At 48.1% G+C, this 19232-nt stretch overlaps 2 protein-coding genes across 3 annotated transcripts; both read left to right on the top strand.

Annotated features, from left to right (window-relative positions):
* Window positions 1–2610: 2610 nt before the first annotated feature.
* Window positions 2611–5087, top strand: LOC146753498 (obscurin-like). Its single transcript, XM_085530568.1, has 2 exons — window positions 2611–2764; window positions 4537–5087. Exons 1-2 carry the CDS (start codon window positions 2677–2679, stop codon window positions 4680–4682), a joined length of 234 nt encoding a protein of 77 aa, XP_085386694.1. The 5' UTR covers window positions 2611–2676; the 3' UTR covers window positions 4683–5087.
* A 1673-nt stretch (window positions 5088–6760) lies between these two features.
* Window positions 6761–18851, top strand: LOC146753497 (rho GTPase-activating protein 32-like). Of its 2 annotated transcripts, XM_085530547.1 has the most exons (19): window positions 6761–6860; window positions 7972–8078; window positions 9105–9177; window positions 9305–9377; window positions 9724–9846; window positions 9959–10036; window positions 10221–10302; window positions 10573–10716; window positions 11150–11252; window positions 11413–11545; window positions 12551–12633; window positions 12996–13103; window positions 13468–13613; window positions 14064–14262; window positions 14959–15101; window positions 15431–16419; window positions 16707–16792; window positions 17278–17393; window positions 18348–18851. In XM_085530547.1, the coding sequence occupies exons 4-16, from the start codon at window positions 9324–9326 to the stop codon at window positions 15853–15855; spliced, it is 1821 nt and encodes a 606-aa protein (XP_085386673.1). In that variant the 5' UTR covers window positions 6761–6860; window positions 7972–8078; window positions 9105–9177; window positions 9305–9323; the 3' UTR covers window positions 15856–16419; window positions 16707–16792; window positions 17278–17393; window positions 18348–18851. The 2 variants fall into 2 exon arrangements, with proteins under 2 accessions (XP_085386673.1, XP_085386674.1); XM_085530548.1 differs by lacking the exons at window positions 6761–6860; window positions 7972–8078 and adding an exon at window positions 8563–8732.
* Window positions 18852–19232: the final 381 nt, after the last annotated feature.

Below are 19232 nucleotides of genomic sequence, written 5' to 3'. Positions count from 1 at the left end.
TCACCCCGCAACCTTCTCTTCTCCAGGCTGAACAAACCCAACTCCCTCAGCCTGTCCTCATAGGGGAGGTGCTCCAGCCCCCTGATCATCTTTGTGGCCCTCCTCTGGACCCTTTCCAAAATCTCCATATCTTTTTTGTACTGAGGGCTCCACACCTGGACACAGTACTCCAGATGGGGCCTCACAAGAGCAGAGTAGAGAGGGACGATCACCTCCATATCCCTGCTGACCACCCCTCTCCTGATGGAGCCCAGGATCCCATTTGCTTTCTGGGCTGCCATAGCACACTGCTGGCTCATGTTAAGTTTCTCATCTATCAGGACCCCTAGGTCTTTTTCAGCCGAGCTGCTCTCAAGGACAACTCCTCCCAGCCTGTACAGGTGCCTGGGGTTCTTCCAGCCCAAGTGCAAAACCTTGCACTTTGCCGTGTTGAACCTCATTAGGTTCACCCGAGCCCAGCTTTCCAGCCTGTCAAGGTCCCTCTGAATGGCATCCGTTCCCTCCACCGTATCGACTGCACCACTCAGCTTGGTGTCATCAGCAAACTTGCTGAGGGTGCACTCCATTCCCTCATCGATGTCATTAATAAAGATGTTAAAGAGCACCGGTCCCAAGACAGACCCTTGAGGGACGCCGCTCGTTACCGGCCTCCACCTGGACATAGAGCCATTGACCACCACCCTCTGTCTGCGGCCTTTCAACCAATTGCTTATCCATCTAGTTTTCCACCCATCAAATCCACCTCCCTCCAATTTGGAGATGAGGATGTGATGGGGGACCATGTCAAAGGCCTTGCTCAGGTCCAGGTAAATGACATCGGTCGCCTTCCCTTCATCCACCAACGCCGTCACTCCATCATAGAAGGCCACAAGATTAGTTAAGCATGACCTTCCCCTGGTGAAGCCGTGCTGGCTGTCTCGGATCACATGCTTGTTCTTTATGTGATCAAGCATGTTGTCCAGGAGGATCTGTTCCATAATCTTCCCAGGCACAGAGGTGAAACTCACCGGCCTGTAGTTACCCGGGTCGTCCCTGCTCCCCTTCTTGTAAATGGGAGTGACGTGACCCTTCCTCCAATCATCCGGGACCTCACCTGACAGCCACGACTTCTCAAATATGATGGAGAGCGGCTCAGCAACCACCTCAGCCAGCTCCTTCAGGACCCTGGGATGCACGCCATCTGGCCCCATAGACTTATACTCATTCAGTCTAAGGAGGCACTCTCGGACTTGCTCTACCCTTACAGTGGGGAGGGATTTACCTCCTTGGTCCCCACATGGAGGTATGGGGGTGCAAGACTTAGGGACGTGAAAAAGACTAGAATCCTGGCCACCAGTGAAGACCGAGGTGAAGAACTCATTCAGCACCTCAGCTTTCTCTTCATCTGTTGAAGCCATTTCTCCTTTTAAATTTACCAGAGTAGGTACGCCCATTTTGGCCTGTCTCTTCTGGCCAATGTACCTGTAGAAGGTTTTCTTGTTGTTTTTCACATCCCTCGCCAAGTTCAGTTCTGCCTGCACTTTGGCTTTTCTGATCCCACATCTGCAAGTTCGGACGGCATCCCTGTATTCTTCCCGGGTGACACAGCCTTGTTTCCAGAGCTTGTACACCCCTTTCTTCACCCTCAGTTCTCTTAGCAGGTCCTTGCTGAGCCATGCCGGTTTTCTACCTCTCCTGCCCACTTTCTTAATCAGGGGAATGGAGACCTCTTGTGCTGCCAGGAGGGCATCCTTGAACAGTAGCCAGCTCTCCTCAACGTCCTTATCTTTGAGGGCAGCGCGCCAGGGGATCTTGGCCAGCATTCCATTGAGAAGCTTGAAGTCTGCTCTTCTAAAGTTGAGCATCCTGGTCCTGCTCTTTGCCAGGCCCACATCGCTTGAGATCACAAACTCAACCAGGGCATGATCGCTGGAGCCCAGGCATCCTCCAACCTTGACGCCTTTGATGATCTCCTCAGCATTGGTGAGCAGCAGGTCCAGCAACGCTTGACCTCTGGTCGGTCTGTCCAATACCTGAACCAGAAAGCTATCATCAATGGATTCCAAGAGCCTTCTGGAGCTCTTGCAGCTCGCCGTGTGGTTTTCCCAACAGATGTCCGGATGGTTGAAGTCCCCAACTCCTGAGGTCTTGCTGCACAAAATATTGTCGGTTGGAGTACAGTCTTGAGCTTCAACTCTAACACAGAAATTCTCAGCCAGGATTTTGTAGCCTTGTTGTGAACTGGGTTTTAGGGTGAAATCTCAGTTTTCTTTGCACCTGACAGTGTGAGAATTTGCTCTGGCACTTTGTGTACCTCCCCGGTGCTCAGCTGTTCCTTCCCTTACTTGGGGATAACGTCATTTATTCAAGGTGATGTCCAAACGAGCTTGTTAACAGTCCTCCGCAGTGCTTTAAGCTGTCATAGGTCAGCCAGAATTTATGCAAGTTCTATAGCCATTCCTACATGTTGAAAACACTGCACTGTGCTTAAGCTTCAGCATATGTTCCAGTAAGCACAGTTCCATTAATTCTAGGGGAGTGGGTGAATTAAGCATAGATCTGAAGGCTGCATTTGCTCAGTGCAGAGATGGAAGGACTAATGGAGATCTGACTTGATATTTTCCCTTCTAGGATGGGAAGGAGCTGCGTCAAAGTAAAAATGTGTGCATTACTTCCCAGGGAAATAAGAGAAGTCTCATGATTCACAAGTGTGAATATGAAGATCAGGAAACATCCACGTGCCAAGCAGCTGAAGACAAGACACCAGCTACCCTAAATGTTCATGGTAAGTTTAACTGAAAGAGCAAATAAATCCTCTTGTGGTGTTTTGCACCACAGGAAGAAATGCTTCATGGGCAGTTTGGGCATTTCTTGGTTAGTCATTTTGGATACCTTTCTCTTTTTTCTTTATGCTTATGACAGATTTTCCCTCCATGTGTTGCACTGGTTAAACCCCAGTCTGTAGCTCATCAGCGGGCTCTGAAGCATCAGACTGGTTACTGAACACACGGGTCTGCTGTGCCCTGGTAGATGCCACCTTCCAAAGGGACGTCTGAAAGGGTGTTTATTTCTGATTTCCTACTAGATGCTGTCCTCATGTGGCCACTTGGGTTCAGTGTTTGCATGAACATGAACATGTGTCCTGTCCCATGACTTTGGTGAACTCTTATTTTCTCTCTCAGTCTGCAACCAGGTTGGGTTGCTGTTTCAGTACTGGCTGTTTTATCATAGTAGCATAGTTTCGTGCGGGTTGGAAGGGACCTTAGAGATCATCAAGTCCAACACAGGGGTTCGAGCCTCTTCTGTAGCAGAGCGGCACTTCTACCACTTGCACCACAGGGGGGGATTCGAACGCATATCATTCAATGAGTGTTTTGACTCTGGAATGATTAATGACCAGGCTGTGAGCAACCTCATCTAGCTGTGAATGTCCCTGTTTATTGCAGGGGAGCTGGGCTAGATGGCCTTGAAGGGTCTCTTCCAATTCTAAGGATACTGTGATTCTAATCTGCTCTCCCCAGCAATTAAGCTCTTTTACTCAATTCGCTCAGCGTTTGAAGGATTTCCTCTTTCTCCTTTCTTTTGCATTTGGTGGATGTTTTTTCCCCAGTATAAACATCTGATGTGTGAAATAGAAGATAGATAAAAGGAGTCAATAAAACAGGAAAATCAAAAGTGTTCAGCAGCTTATCCTTTTAATACTGTGGCCTGCTGTATGAGCTCTGCTCCATGTGAGGGTAATGCCAGTTTTCCAGCTTTAGAAGAGCTGCATCCCAATTACTTCATATGATATCAGTCCCACCCATGGCAATGCAGGCTGTCCCTCCTGTTCCCTGTATTCTCCTACTGATTAGTTCAGAATTCCATAAAGCGTATTCATTCAACAGACATGAAACCGCTTTAGTTTCTATATTGGTGTTGTCAGTACTGGTAAAGATTTATTGATCCCTCTTTAAAAATCTGAAAGCAACTGGAAATGTCTCAACTTCTGTATCACGTTGTTCTGTTTTGCCTGTTTAATTGCAGAGAAGACTGCTGTCTTCATGAAGTCTGGAAAATTCCCATTGCTTCTGATGTAAATGTATCTCATTTTGCCATGAAAATCACCAAACACGTCAAGAATGTCCTGGAAATGTTTCCTTTCTAAACATCCCTAAAATGGAGAAATGGTTCGAACACCAGTAGGGGTAGGATGGAAACAAATTAGCTAATAGAAACATTTCTTGTCATAGGCAAAACCCTTTTTCTCACGCAGCATCCTAGATTTGTCCTCTCTGTTAGGTTTTTCCCTCTGTAGCTCATTGAATCTTCATTGTGCTCCATGGACTGAGCTGCTCTCCTTGTAGTTCTTCCAGAGCAAAGCCAAGAGATTCACGTCTCTTTTTTTTTATAGCTTTCTGGTAATTCTGAGTGTAGAATGTCTTAGAGAATACATCAGTAAGGAACGCAGCCATGTTCTGCAAATCCTGAGTTAAAACACCAGGACTGCTACTCACATCGGTTACAAATGCCTTTTCTCCATATAAACCTCATACTAACCTATCTCTTATCTTCCAGAGCTGAATATTGGCATTAGCAAACGGCTGAAAAACACTGAAATCCAGGAGGTAGAAGATTGCACTTTTGAATGCATTCTGTCCCATGAAAGTATTGATGAGTTCAAGTGGACACTGAATGGAAGCAGAGTGGAAAGTGGTGGGTAATTTAAAGCTTCTGACGTGGGTTGGAAATAGACTCTCCTCATCAAAAGTGTGACTCCTACTGACGCTGGGGAAGTCGTTTTTACTGCCCGTGGTCTAACCTCCAAAGCCTCTCTGTCTGTGAAAGGTAATGAGATGGGAGAGATTCTGGGGTCTGATTCCTTCAGCTGTCTCCTGATAAGTTTATTGTGAGAGCTAACTTATAATGTGGTTAAAGTGAATAGCAACCTTCTACTTGAACCTTGAAGCACTGAGAATTTCTCTTAAAAATAAGTGAAAGGAGGAACCATTTTACACAAATGTGAGAACTACCCAAAGCACTGGGGTAGTGTTGGCAACGGGCATCTCACTCCAGCTTGTTCCATTACCAGTAATTCAGGAATGATCTGTTGAGGGAACTGTGGGAGCAAATATCCTCTAAGTATAAGCTGAAGGGATGGCCTTCACATCATCTAGCTGTACAACAAATTCCTATCTAGAACATGTGCATCTGAGAGCATCATCTGAGGCTCCCAGTGTGATCAGTGGAGAGAAGGAAGAGGCAGTTTTCAGACATGGTTCATCATCCTCAATGGGGTAGATTTAAGACAGAATAAATGGTGCCTTGAATTCTATTGTCTGTACTTTACAGATTACTGCTGGCTGTAGGATGGCCTCTGCTGCAAGTGCCTCTCTAACTTATCTCCAGCATGTAGATGCGTGTATTTTGAGAGAGGCATCCTACCCTAAGTGTATGTTACTCAAAAAGCATGTTTTCTTTCAGAAAAACCTACTGAGGTAACAAAACAGCTGGAGGATAAGACAGCAGCAGCAGGGCAGGACATCAGCCTGAGCCGTGAGCTGTCGAAACCAGATGTGAACATCAGGTGGTACAAGGATGGCAAAGCAATCAGAAAAAGCCAGAAGTACGACTTGCAGCAGGAGGGAACTGGGGCCATTCTGATCATCCATGACTCTACCGCCAAGGCCAGCGGGGAGTACACCTGTGAGACAGAGGACTCTAAAACAAAAGCCAGAGTCACTGTGCAATGTGAGTTGAAAAGCACACTGGGGATGGCATGTAGAGAAGTCGAGGTAAATATCTGCAGCCTGTGGGTGATGTTTTTCTCTTCTGTTTCCTTGAGCGGGATCAATTCTTAGTTTTCAGAAAATATGGTGGATTAAAATATTTTAGTTAAAATAATCTCTAATCTGAATGATAAATGGCATGAGAAAGCAAAGCTGATAACCAAGGAGGGCTCCAGAACAGAAAACGAAGTCCAGTATGGCATATTTAGAGACAGGTGAAGAACCCTTGAGCGCACTGAGGAGTACTAGGTTGCTCTGGAATGTCTCTTGGGCTCCCTACAGCACACATACTTGCTCTGGGGCATGTCTGGATGTCTGTAGAGCTAATTGCAGGGCCCTGAGAAACCTCTGGGGCACATTAGGGGGCACTGGCTTCCATGTGAGTGTTCCCAGGTTCCCAGAAGTCAACAGGGAAGCCTTTGGAGACCCCTTGGGAAGACTCAGTGGGGCCCTAGAGTGATGTAGCAGCTTGTGTTGGTTGCATCTGCTTGGCAGGGAAGCGATTTCCCTGGTTGGAGCTGACTGACTGGGAGGTGATTTCCTTGGTTTAATTAATTTAATTACCTGGATTATAATTAAATAACACTGTTCAGCATTCAATCAAGATTACATTTTTCCAAAGTACTTCAGTCATGCATCTGTAGCAGCTTTGCTAAAATATATCGAGTTTATTCAAAATTCCAGTGATGCTCCTAAAGCACTTGAAGTGCATTTGAGGTGGGGAGGGACAAAACAGCTCTGAGAGAATCATCATCAAATCATAACATGGGAACGGTAACTAATAGCAGAGATTCTGAAAAGAACATTTAAATTTTCAAATTACCTTTTTCTAAAGTTGTATTTCACCAAGTTTCATCAACACTTGGTGAAAACACTGAAAAGCTGACTTGCTATGTTTCTTTTTATAAAAAATCATGTGTTACAATTGAGAAAAGAAGGTATAGCATGTAACATTCTCCAAGTAAAGTGCAAAAAACATTTCTTCACAGTTCCAATTTATGTCTTCTGTTTTGTTCAGACTCACTAAATGATGTATTTCAGGGTACATCACATGGGAATATAAGAAGACTATTCAGAACAGGAGCTGCAGAGCAAGATGAACGGCATGAGAAGGTAAGGCCGGGAACCAAGGACACAGCTTTTGTGTCACTCAGCCACCTGTGGCAGAGGTCAGGATTTCAGCAGGGATTTCTGCAGACTTTCCTTGAACACCCCCAGGGTGGGTGACTCCACCACCTCCCTGGGCAGTCCATTCCAGTGCCTGGCCACCCTTTCTGAGAAGTAATATTTCCTAATGTCCAGCCTGAACCTCCCCTGCCGCAGCTTGAAACCATTCCCTCTAGTTCTATCAGTAATGACATGAGAGAAGAGGCCGACCTCCAGCTCACTGCAACCTCCCTTCAGGAAGTTATAGAGAGCAATGAGGTCTCCCCTGAGCCATCTCTTCTCCAGGCTGGACATTCCCAGCTCCCGCAGCCTCTTCTTATATGGCCCCATTGTGCTCCAGACCCCTCACCAGCTTTGTTGCCCTTCTTTGAACACGTTCCAATGCCTCAGTGTCTTTTTTGCAGTGAGGGGCCACAAACTGGAAACAGAATTCGAGTTGTGGCCTCACCAGTGCTGAGTACAGGGGGACAGTCACCTCTCTGCTCCTGCTGGCATCACTGTTTCTGATGCAAAATGTATGTAAGTGTCACATGTGTGACATCCTTTTTGATGGAGTTCTGTGACTGGAGTTCAATGGATTTGAGAGCTGACTTGAAGCCTGTGGGCATCACCCAGGAGTTGGGGTGAGAGGATGAGGCGCAGGAACAGGAACCTCTTTGGTCGTTATTAAACTCCCAACTTTTTGGTCAGGAATTTCTGTGTGTTTCTTTATCATGTAAAAAACAGAGTCATTGTGCAGCTTGTGAATGAATTGATTCACGCCTGCTGATTGGTGCTGTTCTCTACAGGGAGCTGCAATGGAAATGGACACTTGTGGTCCACTGTCCAGCCCCCTCCCGTGTTGGATTTTCTGGGCTTTGAGACACGTCTTCCAGATGCACTTTGTGTTATTTCTGATGTGTTGACCTGTTGAGCTCCAGCCCCAAATGAGGATTCAAGTACTACCACAGCAGTCCATTGGGACTGTAGTATTTCTTGCTAAACAGAATTCGTGTGCACCCTTGTCTTTCGTCTGTACAAAGGATCTTGTAATCATCTCTGCCTGTGTTTCTTTTAGACCCAGAGATGAAGCAGAGAGGAACACAGACTTGGGTGGATCTTCATTCAGGAGCAGGGACACGTCATGCTCACCTGAGGTGTCTGGCTGACAGCAAGAGCAGAGAGGTAAGTTTCATAGGGTCGCGTGCCCATTTTATTTTATTTTTAATTCATGATGCATAGAGGCGTTCCCCAGACAAAGTGAGCATTTCTCAACTGGACTTTGTAGAAATGAGCTAGGCAGTGAAAATGGGTTTGAAGCATCCCAAAGAGCCCCGCAAGAGAATACTGAGAGTTAATCTGGCACCCTCCTTTGGAAACATCCAGTGTCTGTCAGCTCTTCAGCTGTGCCCTAACACCTCCCATTGCGCTGCCACACCAGGATAGAATTCCAAGCCCACACTGAGTCCTGGAATGTTGTGGTGCCGTGTTGGAATCAGATGTGACCACGTGGTCTTGGCTCCCCGCCTTGTGGGGGGTCATGGTGGACCAGGCTGTTGGCCGTTGGTGATGTCATAAGCGGCTGGAATGAGGGGAGGAGCGGTGCGTTCTGTGTTCCTTTGTGGGTGAGCTAGTGGTCGGAGTGGTTGGTTGTCTTGTTGTTGTTGTGCCTTTAGTGCCGTTAGTTAGTTTGTTCTGTTTGTTAGTTAGTTCTGTTTGTTAGTTACTTCTGTTTGTTAGTTAGTTTTGTTTGTTAGTTAGTGACTTTAGTTAGTTAGTGCCGTTAGTTAGTTCCTTTAGTGTTTTTTTCTTCACACCGTCGTGTGCAGCAGCTTGTAGGTAAGCTGAGCTGGTGTGGGATGGATGGGTGGGCAGTGAGGTGTTGAGAACTGCTGGCTGTCGGAGCTCACAGCACCGTATTGCTTACTCTTGACCATCAGACGTAATTTTCCCCTGGTACACACGTTCCAAAGGGGGTATCAGTAAAGTTGGCACCTGTCCCGTGCTTCTTCCATTGTCTTTGCTCAGTAGTGGAAGCGTTGTAAAGTTGCTGGGTGGACAGACATCACGTAGCCTGAGACTCAGCATGTCTTGCAGCAAGTGGATGGGATGGTTGTGCTGTGTGTGTTATTCCATGACTGTCTTAGCCCTGCTCACTGACCTGCTCTTTCTCTCTCCTCTCCTCGCCCTCCGCCCACTGCCTCGGTGCAGCTTTTGCTCTCATTCCATCAGAGCAAAGCGACAAGGAACTGCTGCAGATAGCTTGAGGTGATCTCACTGCCAGGTACGTGCCATGTTTTGTCCCCCCGCATGGTTTTGGCTCAGGGTATGCGCGGGTAGCTCTGAAGAAGTCTGTCCATACTGTGCTGTGTGAATAGAGAAAACAGAAGTGTGTTTCTGCTCTGTTCCAGTGTCTTCACACTTGCTGTGATGGGTGCTGCGTGCAGTGGGATCAGCCGTGAGCCTGAGGTGGCGGCGACGGAGGTACAGTATGAAGCTCTGGCTGGTCTTTTTTCCCTGTGTTGAGCCATTAGAAGGAGCTGCAGGTGTACTCTCCTGCAGGCAAGAATGGGCCAAAAAGGGCCTGGCCAACTTTCTGTACCAGTGCCATTGCTGATTAGTCTGTGTTGAGAGAGATGCATCTTTGCATGGCCTGGCAATGCGCACCAGGAAGGGAAATAACTGTGATGAGACGTGCAGCTCCTTCTGAAGTGCTGCTGATAAGGACGGAGCGCATTTGCTGCAGCTTTCTCTGCAGATGTGCTCCTCACCTTGAAATCCTCCTGGTATGTCCTCAGCTCCTGACCACAGCCTGTGCTCTGTTTTGCAGGCTGATAACATGTGGAAGCCGCAGCTGGAGCGTGCTGTGTCATCTATCAACGTTCCAGCGATTGCGGCGGCCCATGTTATTAAGAGCCACGTCGCCCAGGGGCCGGGTGAGCTCTCCCTTGAGGTAAGCAGTTAGAGGCGTTCCTTGTTGTCATGCATAGAAGAAGGCAGTCGTTTGAGATTTGTTTTCCTACCAGATTTGCTGAATCCGGGATTGACATTTCAATTTCTTTCAGGTCGGAGATCTGGTGTCCATTGTTGACATGCCACCAAAGGAGCTGAGCCCCTGTTGGAGAGGCAAGCGTGGCTTTGAGGTAGGCACACGTTTCTGACTAGAGAGCACAACTTGAGTAGAGTCGGGAATCTCAGGTTGGAGCTGCTCTGCCTGCACAGGATGGCTTCTGGATGCAAACGGTTGCCCTGTGTCGGTGTCAGAGGACCTTCCCTTTGGCTCTGGGCTCGCGCTAATGCCCACCTGTCTTTTTGTTCTTGTTACAGGTTGGACTTTTCCCTGGTGAGTGCGTGGAACTCATCAGTGGAAAAGTTCCTGAGTCCCTGGTCAATTCACTGCCAAAGCCAGGTACATATGTTACATCTGATAATGCGGGTTAGTAAAACGGGGTCAGAATGTAACTATCAAGGGATTCGTTAATGCCCAAGTTCAGCAAGCTTTGCAAGAGGAGTGCATTAAGCTCCATGGGCACCTCCAGGGATGGGGAAAATCTGTTATTGCTTGTCATTGTTGATACTGTTCTTCCAGTTGTTACATGCTCTGTTGAATGCATTATGTTTGGCCTCGTCCAACGGAGCCAAGCCTGAAATGAAGTGGTTTCTTTGTTTTGTTGTGCAGTGCCAAGGAGACGGGGCAAGCTCATCCCCTTCCTTCGTTCCCTGGTGAAGGCCCGTCCCAGGAGAGCGACGGAGCCTGAGCCGGAGAAGGAAGGGTTGTTTGGGTGTGACCTGGGGGAGCACCTTCTTCGCTCTGGCCGTGATGGTAAGGAACAGCCCATTCCTGGATCTATCTCCGTTGGGCGTGTAAAGGTGAAAGGGAGGTCATATCCTCCAATTGTTTCAGCCAGATAACGTAGGAAGCCTTCTGGACACAGAGAGCAGCCAGCATCCTTTCCCTAACTTTTCTGGACATGGGATTGGACTCCTCTATTCCCCAGGGAGCTGTGATGGAACTTGCAGTGTCTGTGGCTTTGCCAGAATTACTTTCTCCAGGCTGTTGATAGGTTGTGGCATTTCTGGAAAGCCAAGAACACATCTCTGTACAGTTTCCTCTCAGCTGTCTCTGCCAGCTTTCTCCTCTAAGGAGGAAGCAAGCAGTAGCCTGGCTGGGCTTAGTGGATGGGATGTGAGAAGGGCATGGCCTGAACCAGGACTTGAGTAAGAAGCTGAGCTAACCACTGGCTCTTGTTCTGTAGTCCCCCAGGTCCTCGAGAGCTGTGCTCAGTTCATTGAGGAGAATGGCGTAGTGCGCGGGATATACCGCCTGTCTGGCGTCATGTCCAAGATCCAGCGACTACGGTAAGAGTGCTGTGACTGACACAGCTGTCAGTAGGGCCCCGTGCCATGCTGCGGGCGTTCAGAGGAACCCCTTCCTTTTCTTGACTGTATGTTGTGTGGCTTTGGACTTGTTTTCGTCTTTCTCAAAGCCCTCTGCCCAATTCTGTGTCCTTCTCTGCAGCCATGAATTTGATTCAGAGCAGGTGCCAGAGCTCAGCGTCCGTGATATTCACAGTGTGAGCTCTGTATGCAAGATGTACTTCAGGGAGCTCCCAAACCCTCTCCTCACCAACCAGCTGTATGACCAGTTCTCGGTAAGCACAGGGCAATGTCTTGGAAAAGATACGTACCTGTTCCCTGGGCGTCCTGGCTAGTGGTTGCAGCAGTGCCCCAGCTCTGAGGTGTTCTTTCTGTTAGCCCCATGAGGCATGTCTTTGGCACATCCTACCTCTCACTGATACCGCTTTTGGTGGTGCCAGGAGGTGCTGATTTAAGTTATTCACCATACTTGCGAGAATTCCCTTTCCTTTGCTGTTCCCCAACTATTGGTAGAATGGGGTTAATAGCAAAGTGGACTTGGAGAGGAATGCCTGCTGCAAGGAGCTGCAATACGCAATCAGGCTGTAAAGCCCCCCAGAGCTTGGCCTTGATGGCGCAGGCTGAGTGCTGCTGTGTTCCCCTGATGCCTCTTGGAAGGCATCGAGTCTGCCTCGGTGCTGACCACCAGCACGCTGGCCCCACGGTTCCCAATCCTTTGGCAGCTATTTAGGCTGACTCGTGTCTGAATCACAGAATCACAGAATCACAGCATTGTAAGGGTTGGAAGGGACCTCTAGAGATCATCAAGTCCAACCCCCCTGCCAAAGCAGGCTCCCTACACCATATCACACAGGCAGGCGTCCAGGCAGGTCTTGAATATCTCCAGAGAAGGAGACTCCACCACCTCCCTGGGCAGCCTGTTCCAGTGCTCCGTCACCCTCACTGTAAAGAAGATCTTTACAAATGTGCGGAACTTCCTATGCTGTACTTTCATCCCATTACCCCTAGTCCTATCCCCACACACTACTGAAAAGAGACCAGACTCACCACTATGGCTCCCACACCTCAGGTATTTATAAACCTGGATCAAGTCCCCTCTCAGCCTTCATTTCTCAAGGCTAAACAGACCCAGTTCCCTAAGTCTCTCCTCACAGGGGAGATGCTCCAGGCCCTTCACCATCTTAGTGGCCCTCTGCAGGACTCTTTCCAAGAGATCCCTGTCTTTTTTGTACTGGGGAGCCCAGAACTGGACACAGTAATCCCTTCGTTCCTTATTCCAGGACGCTGCTTGTGCAGCTACCGAGGAGGAGAGGTTTGTGAGAATGAAGGATGCCATCCAGCAGCTGCCCGCTCCTCACTACAGGTCAGTGCTGCCCTCGGTCTGCTGAGCTCAGCCCTGCTGCCTTTCAGAGGGTGATGATGCGATTCCAGGTGTTGTCTCACACCTGCAACATCATTCCTGTGCACGCTGCAGCAGCTGAAGGCTGCACTGTGTCAATTGATTGGGTCATTTTCTTGGCATGGGATCATGGTTGGTGCAGCCGATGGCTGCGGCTGTGCTTTGCAGGGCTTGGTGCTGCGGCGTGGTGGCACTGGGAACATTTTATCTACTTCATATTCAGGGACTGTAGAAATGACATCAACCACCATGAAGTGAGGTTTGTTTTGTGCACTGCAGCACAGCTTGCTTTTTGGTGCTGAACATCTGCCCCTCTTGTTTTCCAGGACGCTGGAGCATCTGATGCGTCATTTGGCGTCTCTTGCTGGGAACTGTTCGGTCACCAACATGGATGCTCACAATTTAGCCATAGTGTGGGCTCCAAACCTCTTAAGGTAATCTTCTTTTTCTGTTTGAGCACAATGCTTAGTTCTGCTCTCCAGAAAGAAAGCAATCCTCCCTTCTTCTTCATCTAATGTGCTCTTCTCCTGTAAAAGCTGTCAGAAGTGGCTGGCAGCAGAGGTAGAGCCTGAACTGCTCTCCCCCAACCCTAGGGGCACAATTCCTAGGTGACAGTTTCTGCTCTCTTGTTTAGCTGGGACTGCTGTGTCGTTGATCAAGGAGAATTTCGTAGGTGCTGATGCTGATTGCCCACTGCAAAAGTCTCCAGAGCCCAGTTGGACTGCTTTGGGCTGCAAAAATTCAGACCTGGGGAAACAGTCTTGGAGGAATGACTTGTAAAATCTGCCTTTTCTTCAGATCCCAGCACAGCCAGTCAGCCTGCGCCAGTGGAGGAGCTGCCTCCATAGAAGTCCAGACGCAGACAGCAGTGGTGGAGTTCATCATTAGCCACACAGACGGCCTCTTTGGCTCCAAATCCACGTCAGCCATGGGAGACGGAGCAGGTGAGTATCTTCCTCCATTATCTTGATCTTGATCTAATTGAGGCCACGATCTTTCAAATACACTTTGACTCTCAACGAGACAGGAGGCTTCTGGGCTTAGATGAGAACATGGCACCCTGTTGCTGGGTCCTGAGAATGAGAACACTGTCCCTGCCTTTATGATGTTCTGAATGGGGGTGAAGCATAATTGAAGTGTGGCAGCAAAGCTTTCTGAGTTCCCGGACCTGTCTTCTAGGGTTGGTTTTTTTTTTTTTATGCCTCTTTTCATACAGTGAGCAGCTCTTAATTGTGGCTGTGTCCTTTGCCATGAGCATACCTCTGAGCACCCAGTTACTTTGAGCTCCTCTTCTTCCAGTGGCTCGGATAAGCAAGTCTGAGAAAAATGCAGAACTGGGATGGTTGTGCTGCTGCTTTCTGATCCTCCGTCTTACCTGTGGTTTTCCCTTGCAGGGCACAGTTCTGAACCTGAGCCCAAGTCTGTGTTGGAGTCTCCTCATGCTGCAAAGCTGCTCACCGTGCAGGAGGCACAGGCCCTGAGAGGCCAGAGCAGCTCTCCTGCAGTGATAAGGAGCAGTGAAATCGAAGTGGAGGAAGGCCCCACAGCTGCACCAGGGAGATTCCACACAATCATTGATTTTCCATCTGAAAGGTAAAGAGGACTTCCCTTTCCAGCCCCTATCATAACTGGTCAGATGGGTTTTATTGGTTTACTTTTTGTCCATTATATCTTTGAGGATTCAACTAACACACAGTTGCCGAATGGGCTCAGTGGAGCCACACAAGGTGCCTTTCCTTCCTGGTTGGGCAGGCAGTCACGAGATGCAGAAAGCCACGCTGGCGTCTATCCTGGTCTGTGCTGGCTGTATCACGAAACGTTGGGGTTTTCCTGATTTCAGGGCCACGTGCCTGAAACCAGTTCCTGTTCTCCTCTAAGGAGAGCTGTTGGTCAGACTTGCTGGCACTAGAAATTAAAGATGGCAGTGAGCTGAGGCCGGGGTGGTGTTAGCATAAGAGTCAGAGATGCTTTTGAACTTCCCTTATGTCTGCACAGTTCCTCAGAAAGCAGTTAGGCCTGCCAGCTTCTGTCCTGTCTGGCTGTGGAGCCTTTGCTCACATGCTCCGCATCTTGCTTGACATGGTTGAGAGGAATGTAGCCAGCAGGACTTGAGGGCTGAGCTGTAGGAATGGAAGCATCCTCTGCTGTTTGAAACAGAGCGCGTTTCTAAGCTGTGTTTCAGCAGAAAGCAGGCAGTGCCAGGAATAGGGAACTGTTGGCAAGGGCTCGGTGCAACTCTTCCCTCACCCTGCACCACGACTGACAGCATGCTCTGTTTTCTCTCTCCAGTCCAAGGCGTCCCAGAAGGATGGAATCACCTGCTGGCAGTTGGTGTTCTTGCTTTTGCCTGCACAGAACATCACCGGTGGATGAACACCAACTGCAGAGCAGTGCCAGGGAGCCATCAGAAACAGAAGTCGTGCTCCTGGCAGGTAAGCGAGCAAATCCAGCAAAAATCCAGCAAAAACACTGCTTGTCAGCAACACAGGTAGAATTCATGCTTTCAGTGGGCTTGTACCTCCTCCTAGCATTCAAGCCTGTGCCTGTCATCTTCAGTTGACCCCTGTCTTTCCCAAATGAGTCTCTTGTCAACACAAGAGCTGGACCTGCACAAGGATCACTTTCAAGGCAGTGACACTGTTGCTAGAAGCCTATTTGCTTCTGCCCACCACCACTACAAAATGCCAAATGTCAAGAACCTCTTTCATGATTTATCTTGTGAACATTCAACACTAACCGCTGTGCATCTACTCCTTCCTAGGTGACTCCAGCCCTTGTGCGCCTCGAAGACCCAGGGCAAGTGATGATGGTGCATCCTGTGCTTCCATCAGTATTGAACTGTTAGGAAGCACAGGATGCGGCAGTTCAAAGGAAAGCCTTCTATGTGACAGCAGCGAAGGACAGAAGAGTGTCATAATTGTGGAAGCCCTTATTCATCCCATCCCTCCGGAAGCTGCTGACCTGAGCCTGCCAGATGCCACAGTCACCAGCCGGGACTGTGGCCCGGTGCCTTTCCAGGACAGCCCAGAGCAAGCCCAGCCCGAGTGCCCCGATAACAACACCTCCAAGCAGGACCAGGACAGCGTTAATGAGGAGCAGCCGAGACTCTTGGAGGGGGACTTGGAGTCAGGCCTCCAGTCCCAGGCACCAGGAAGCACCACGAGCTCTGAGACACTTTCTCCTTAACATCAGAGGATGAGTTCCATCTTTACCCCGGACCTTTCATTCCCTCCATTCTCCTATTGAATAAAGGCACGCTCGTGCTCAATCAACGCCTTGACTGCATTCTGAGTCTTCATTCACAGAGATTGGGATGAGTGTAAGAAACATCAAGGCAGCTCAGCTTGCAACGCTCTGGCTGTGGGGTGCGTGCAGGGACACTGTAACCATACAGGGAAAGGCTTCCACTGCTTCCTCAAGCTGTAGTCCAGCCCTGCTACTGCTCTGTGGCACAAAGCCCTGAGGGATGTTCCATATTGTTAACCTAAGTGAAGCCAGCTTCATGCACTGTGTTTTGTTGTTGCTGGGTGAGAGGGGGATGCACGTTGGTGAGAAGATGAGCATTGCTGGATCTGCCACGAGTGTCCCTTCTGCCTCTAAGAATATGTCCTAAGTAGGATGTGAACACTGCTGGCACTTCCTCATTGCACGTGCTTGGAGGATCTTCAGTTCTTGCACATTTCAGGATGTCTGTCAGTGACTACGAGGAAATTCTCAAGTACTAGGAATTCCATGAAACAGTTGGAACGGGTAAGTGTCATCTTTGTACAGAAACAGCACGCCTAACAGTCTGTCTCACCACTCTAGAATTAATCTGAGAATAGATTGACAGCTCTTGTCAGTTCTCTAAGTCAGGTTTCATTAGTATAAACTTGGAATTGGATTTTTGAGACCTGTTGGAAATTGATGGTGCTGATTACCTCTTCCTCTAATTAAAGCATTACACACAGTGTATGCTAGGTACTCTGCTTTACCTGTAATATTATATTAGAGAAGAATTCATGCTCAACTTTAAGCATCTGTGTTTTGATTTGTAGGTGGTTTTGCAAAGGTAAAACTCGGGCGGCATCTTCTTACTGGTGAAAAAGTTGCACTAAAAATCATGGAGAAAGTTACTGTAGGGGTAAGCCAAAAGGCATTTAAATATGATAATATCTTCTGTTGGAGTTGTGGAGTTCTCAGGAACATGGGGGCAGGTGGGATGGTACATAGGAATGCAGCCTACTGGTCCCATTGCCTTTTGAAAGATGCTGTAGAGCTGGAAAAAGTTTAACAGAGCACCACAAATCTTGTTCCTCATTGTTCAGAGGGCAGTATTCTCTGGCTTTAAAATGGAGGAAGTTATTACGTTATTACATTACATTACATTATTGTTACATTATTACAGCAACTTTACCAAAATGCCAATGAAAATGCTGAATGTTTTGTTTTTCAGTTTTCACAGCTCTGTTTCACAATTTCTATGGGAGTGATGTCAGCCATTGCTGAGTTGATGTTGAATTGTGTACTGTCCCATATGTGCTTGTTCTGTTCCACAGCAGTCAGATGTGGTACCTGGTATGTCACAGTAGTTAGCGATTTCATCGCTTGCTTTTATGGTCTCTTAAGGATGACTTGCCTCATGCTAAAACAGAAATTGATGCCATGAAGAACTGAAGTCATCAACATGTTTGCCCATTGTATCATGTAAGAGAGACATCAAAGAAATATTTATAGTCTTAGAGGTAAGAAATAGTTTCTGCTCTCTGTGCTGTCATTGTTACTTATCTTTCTCTGATACTCTCTAAATGCATTTTCAGATAACCTTATCTTACAGGGAAGCTGTTTGATGACATTGTTTCTAAGGACCGCCTTTTGGAAGAGGAAGCTCCAGTCTTTTTTTGACAGACTGTTTCAGCAATTGCTTCTGTTCACAGTCAGGGTTATGCCCAGAGACCTCAAACCAGTGAGCATGAACTGCAGTCAGTCTTCCATAAATAATAATGAATGTGTTTTTATTTTTCTGTTGGCAGAGAAAGTTACAGTACTCCACTCCATTCCAGTGGATTGCAGGAGAGAACTGAAGGGGGAAAAAACAACACAAAGTAGAACTCATGGGTTGAGATAGAATTATGTTCTGAGATAGAGAAAAGGATAATAGTTATGTTGAATGCAAAAGCAATTGCTCACCACCTACCAATCAGTGCCCAGTTAGCCTCCTAGTAGTGGAAGAGATTTACATGAACTATTTACCCCCTTCAAAACTCTTTCCACAATATGTCATATAGTATGGAATATCCTTTGGCCAGTTTAAGTCAGCTGTCCTAGTTCTGTTCCTTCTCACTTCTTTGGGCTCTCAGCTGAAGTCTTGGTCCTGGCAGGTAAGGGTGCAAATCCAGCTTTCAAAACACTGCTTGTCAGCAACACAGGTAGAATTCATGCTTTCAGTGGGCTTGTACCTCGTTCTGGTGTTCAAGCCGTGCCTGACATCTTCAGTTGACCCCTGTCTTTCCCAAATGAGTCTCTTGTCAACACAAGAGCTGGACCTGTATGAGGATCACTTTCAAGACAGTGGCTCTGTTGCTTGAAGCCTATTTGCTTCTTCCTGCCGCCACTCTATAACCAAATATCAACAACCTCTTTCATGATTGAACTTGCAAACGTTTGACACTAACCCTTGTGTTTCTGTGCCTTCCTAGGTGATTCGAGCCCTTGTCAACCCCAAAGATCCAAACCAAGTAGTTATGTGCAGTGTGTTTCCATCAATGGAGAGTTCTTATTAAGCACAAATCGCTGCAATTCGGATGACAGCCTTCCACATGGTAACAGTGATGGACACAAGGGGCTCATCCACGTTCATGCTCTCATATCTCCTGGCTCTGCTGAAGCTCCTGACCTGAGCCTGCCAGACACCACAGTCACTTGCCTGGATTGTGACCCAGCGCCTTTGCAGTGCTGCCCATCCCAAGCACAGCCCGAGTGCCCCAACAGCAGCACCACCATGCAGGAGCAGGGCAGCATCAGTGAGGTGAAGCTGAGCATCTTAGATGGGGACTTAGAGTCAGGCTGCCAGTCCCAGGCACCAGGCAGCAGCACCAGCTCTGAGCCACTCTCATCTTGACAAGAGGAGTCCTATCTTCACCCTTGACCTCTCAAGCCCTCCTGTCTTTTATTGAATAAAGTCACTCTCATGCTCAGTCATCGCCTTGGCTGCATTCCGAGTCTTCATTCACAGGGATTGGGATGAATGCAACAAACAGCAAGGCAGCTCAGCTTGCAATGCTATGGCTGTGGGGTTCGTGCAGGCAGAGCTCTGGGTTCCCATTTTGCCTGGCTTTGGGATGTCAGCAGCAAGATCTCTACCATTTTGTATGGGAGCAAATAATCTCTAGCATCCAGGTTGCTGCTCATGATAATCCCAGTCTTCCTGGCTGTGGCTTTGTGATACCTTTCAAAGCCTTTTGATACTCTTTGATGCCTTGGCTGCTCCCTAACACCTCTGTCCTCCTGCCATGTTGACTCATGTCTCCCACTTTGAAGCTGGCTTTGCAGATCATCTCCAGCCCTGTCATCATCACGCTGCA

Source organism: Coturnix japonica, chromosome Z (genome assembly GCF_054131305.1).
Source record: "Coturnix japonica strain WE chromosome Z, WE-NBRP24, whole genome shotgun sequence".
In the NCBI taxonomy this organism is placed as follows: domain Eukaryota; kingdom Metazoa; phylum Chordata; class Aves; order Galliformes; family Phasianidae; genus Coturnix; species Coturnix japonica.
Note: the sequence above shows the minus strand (reverse complement) of the source record. Positions and strands in the feature narration are given on the sequence as shown.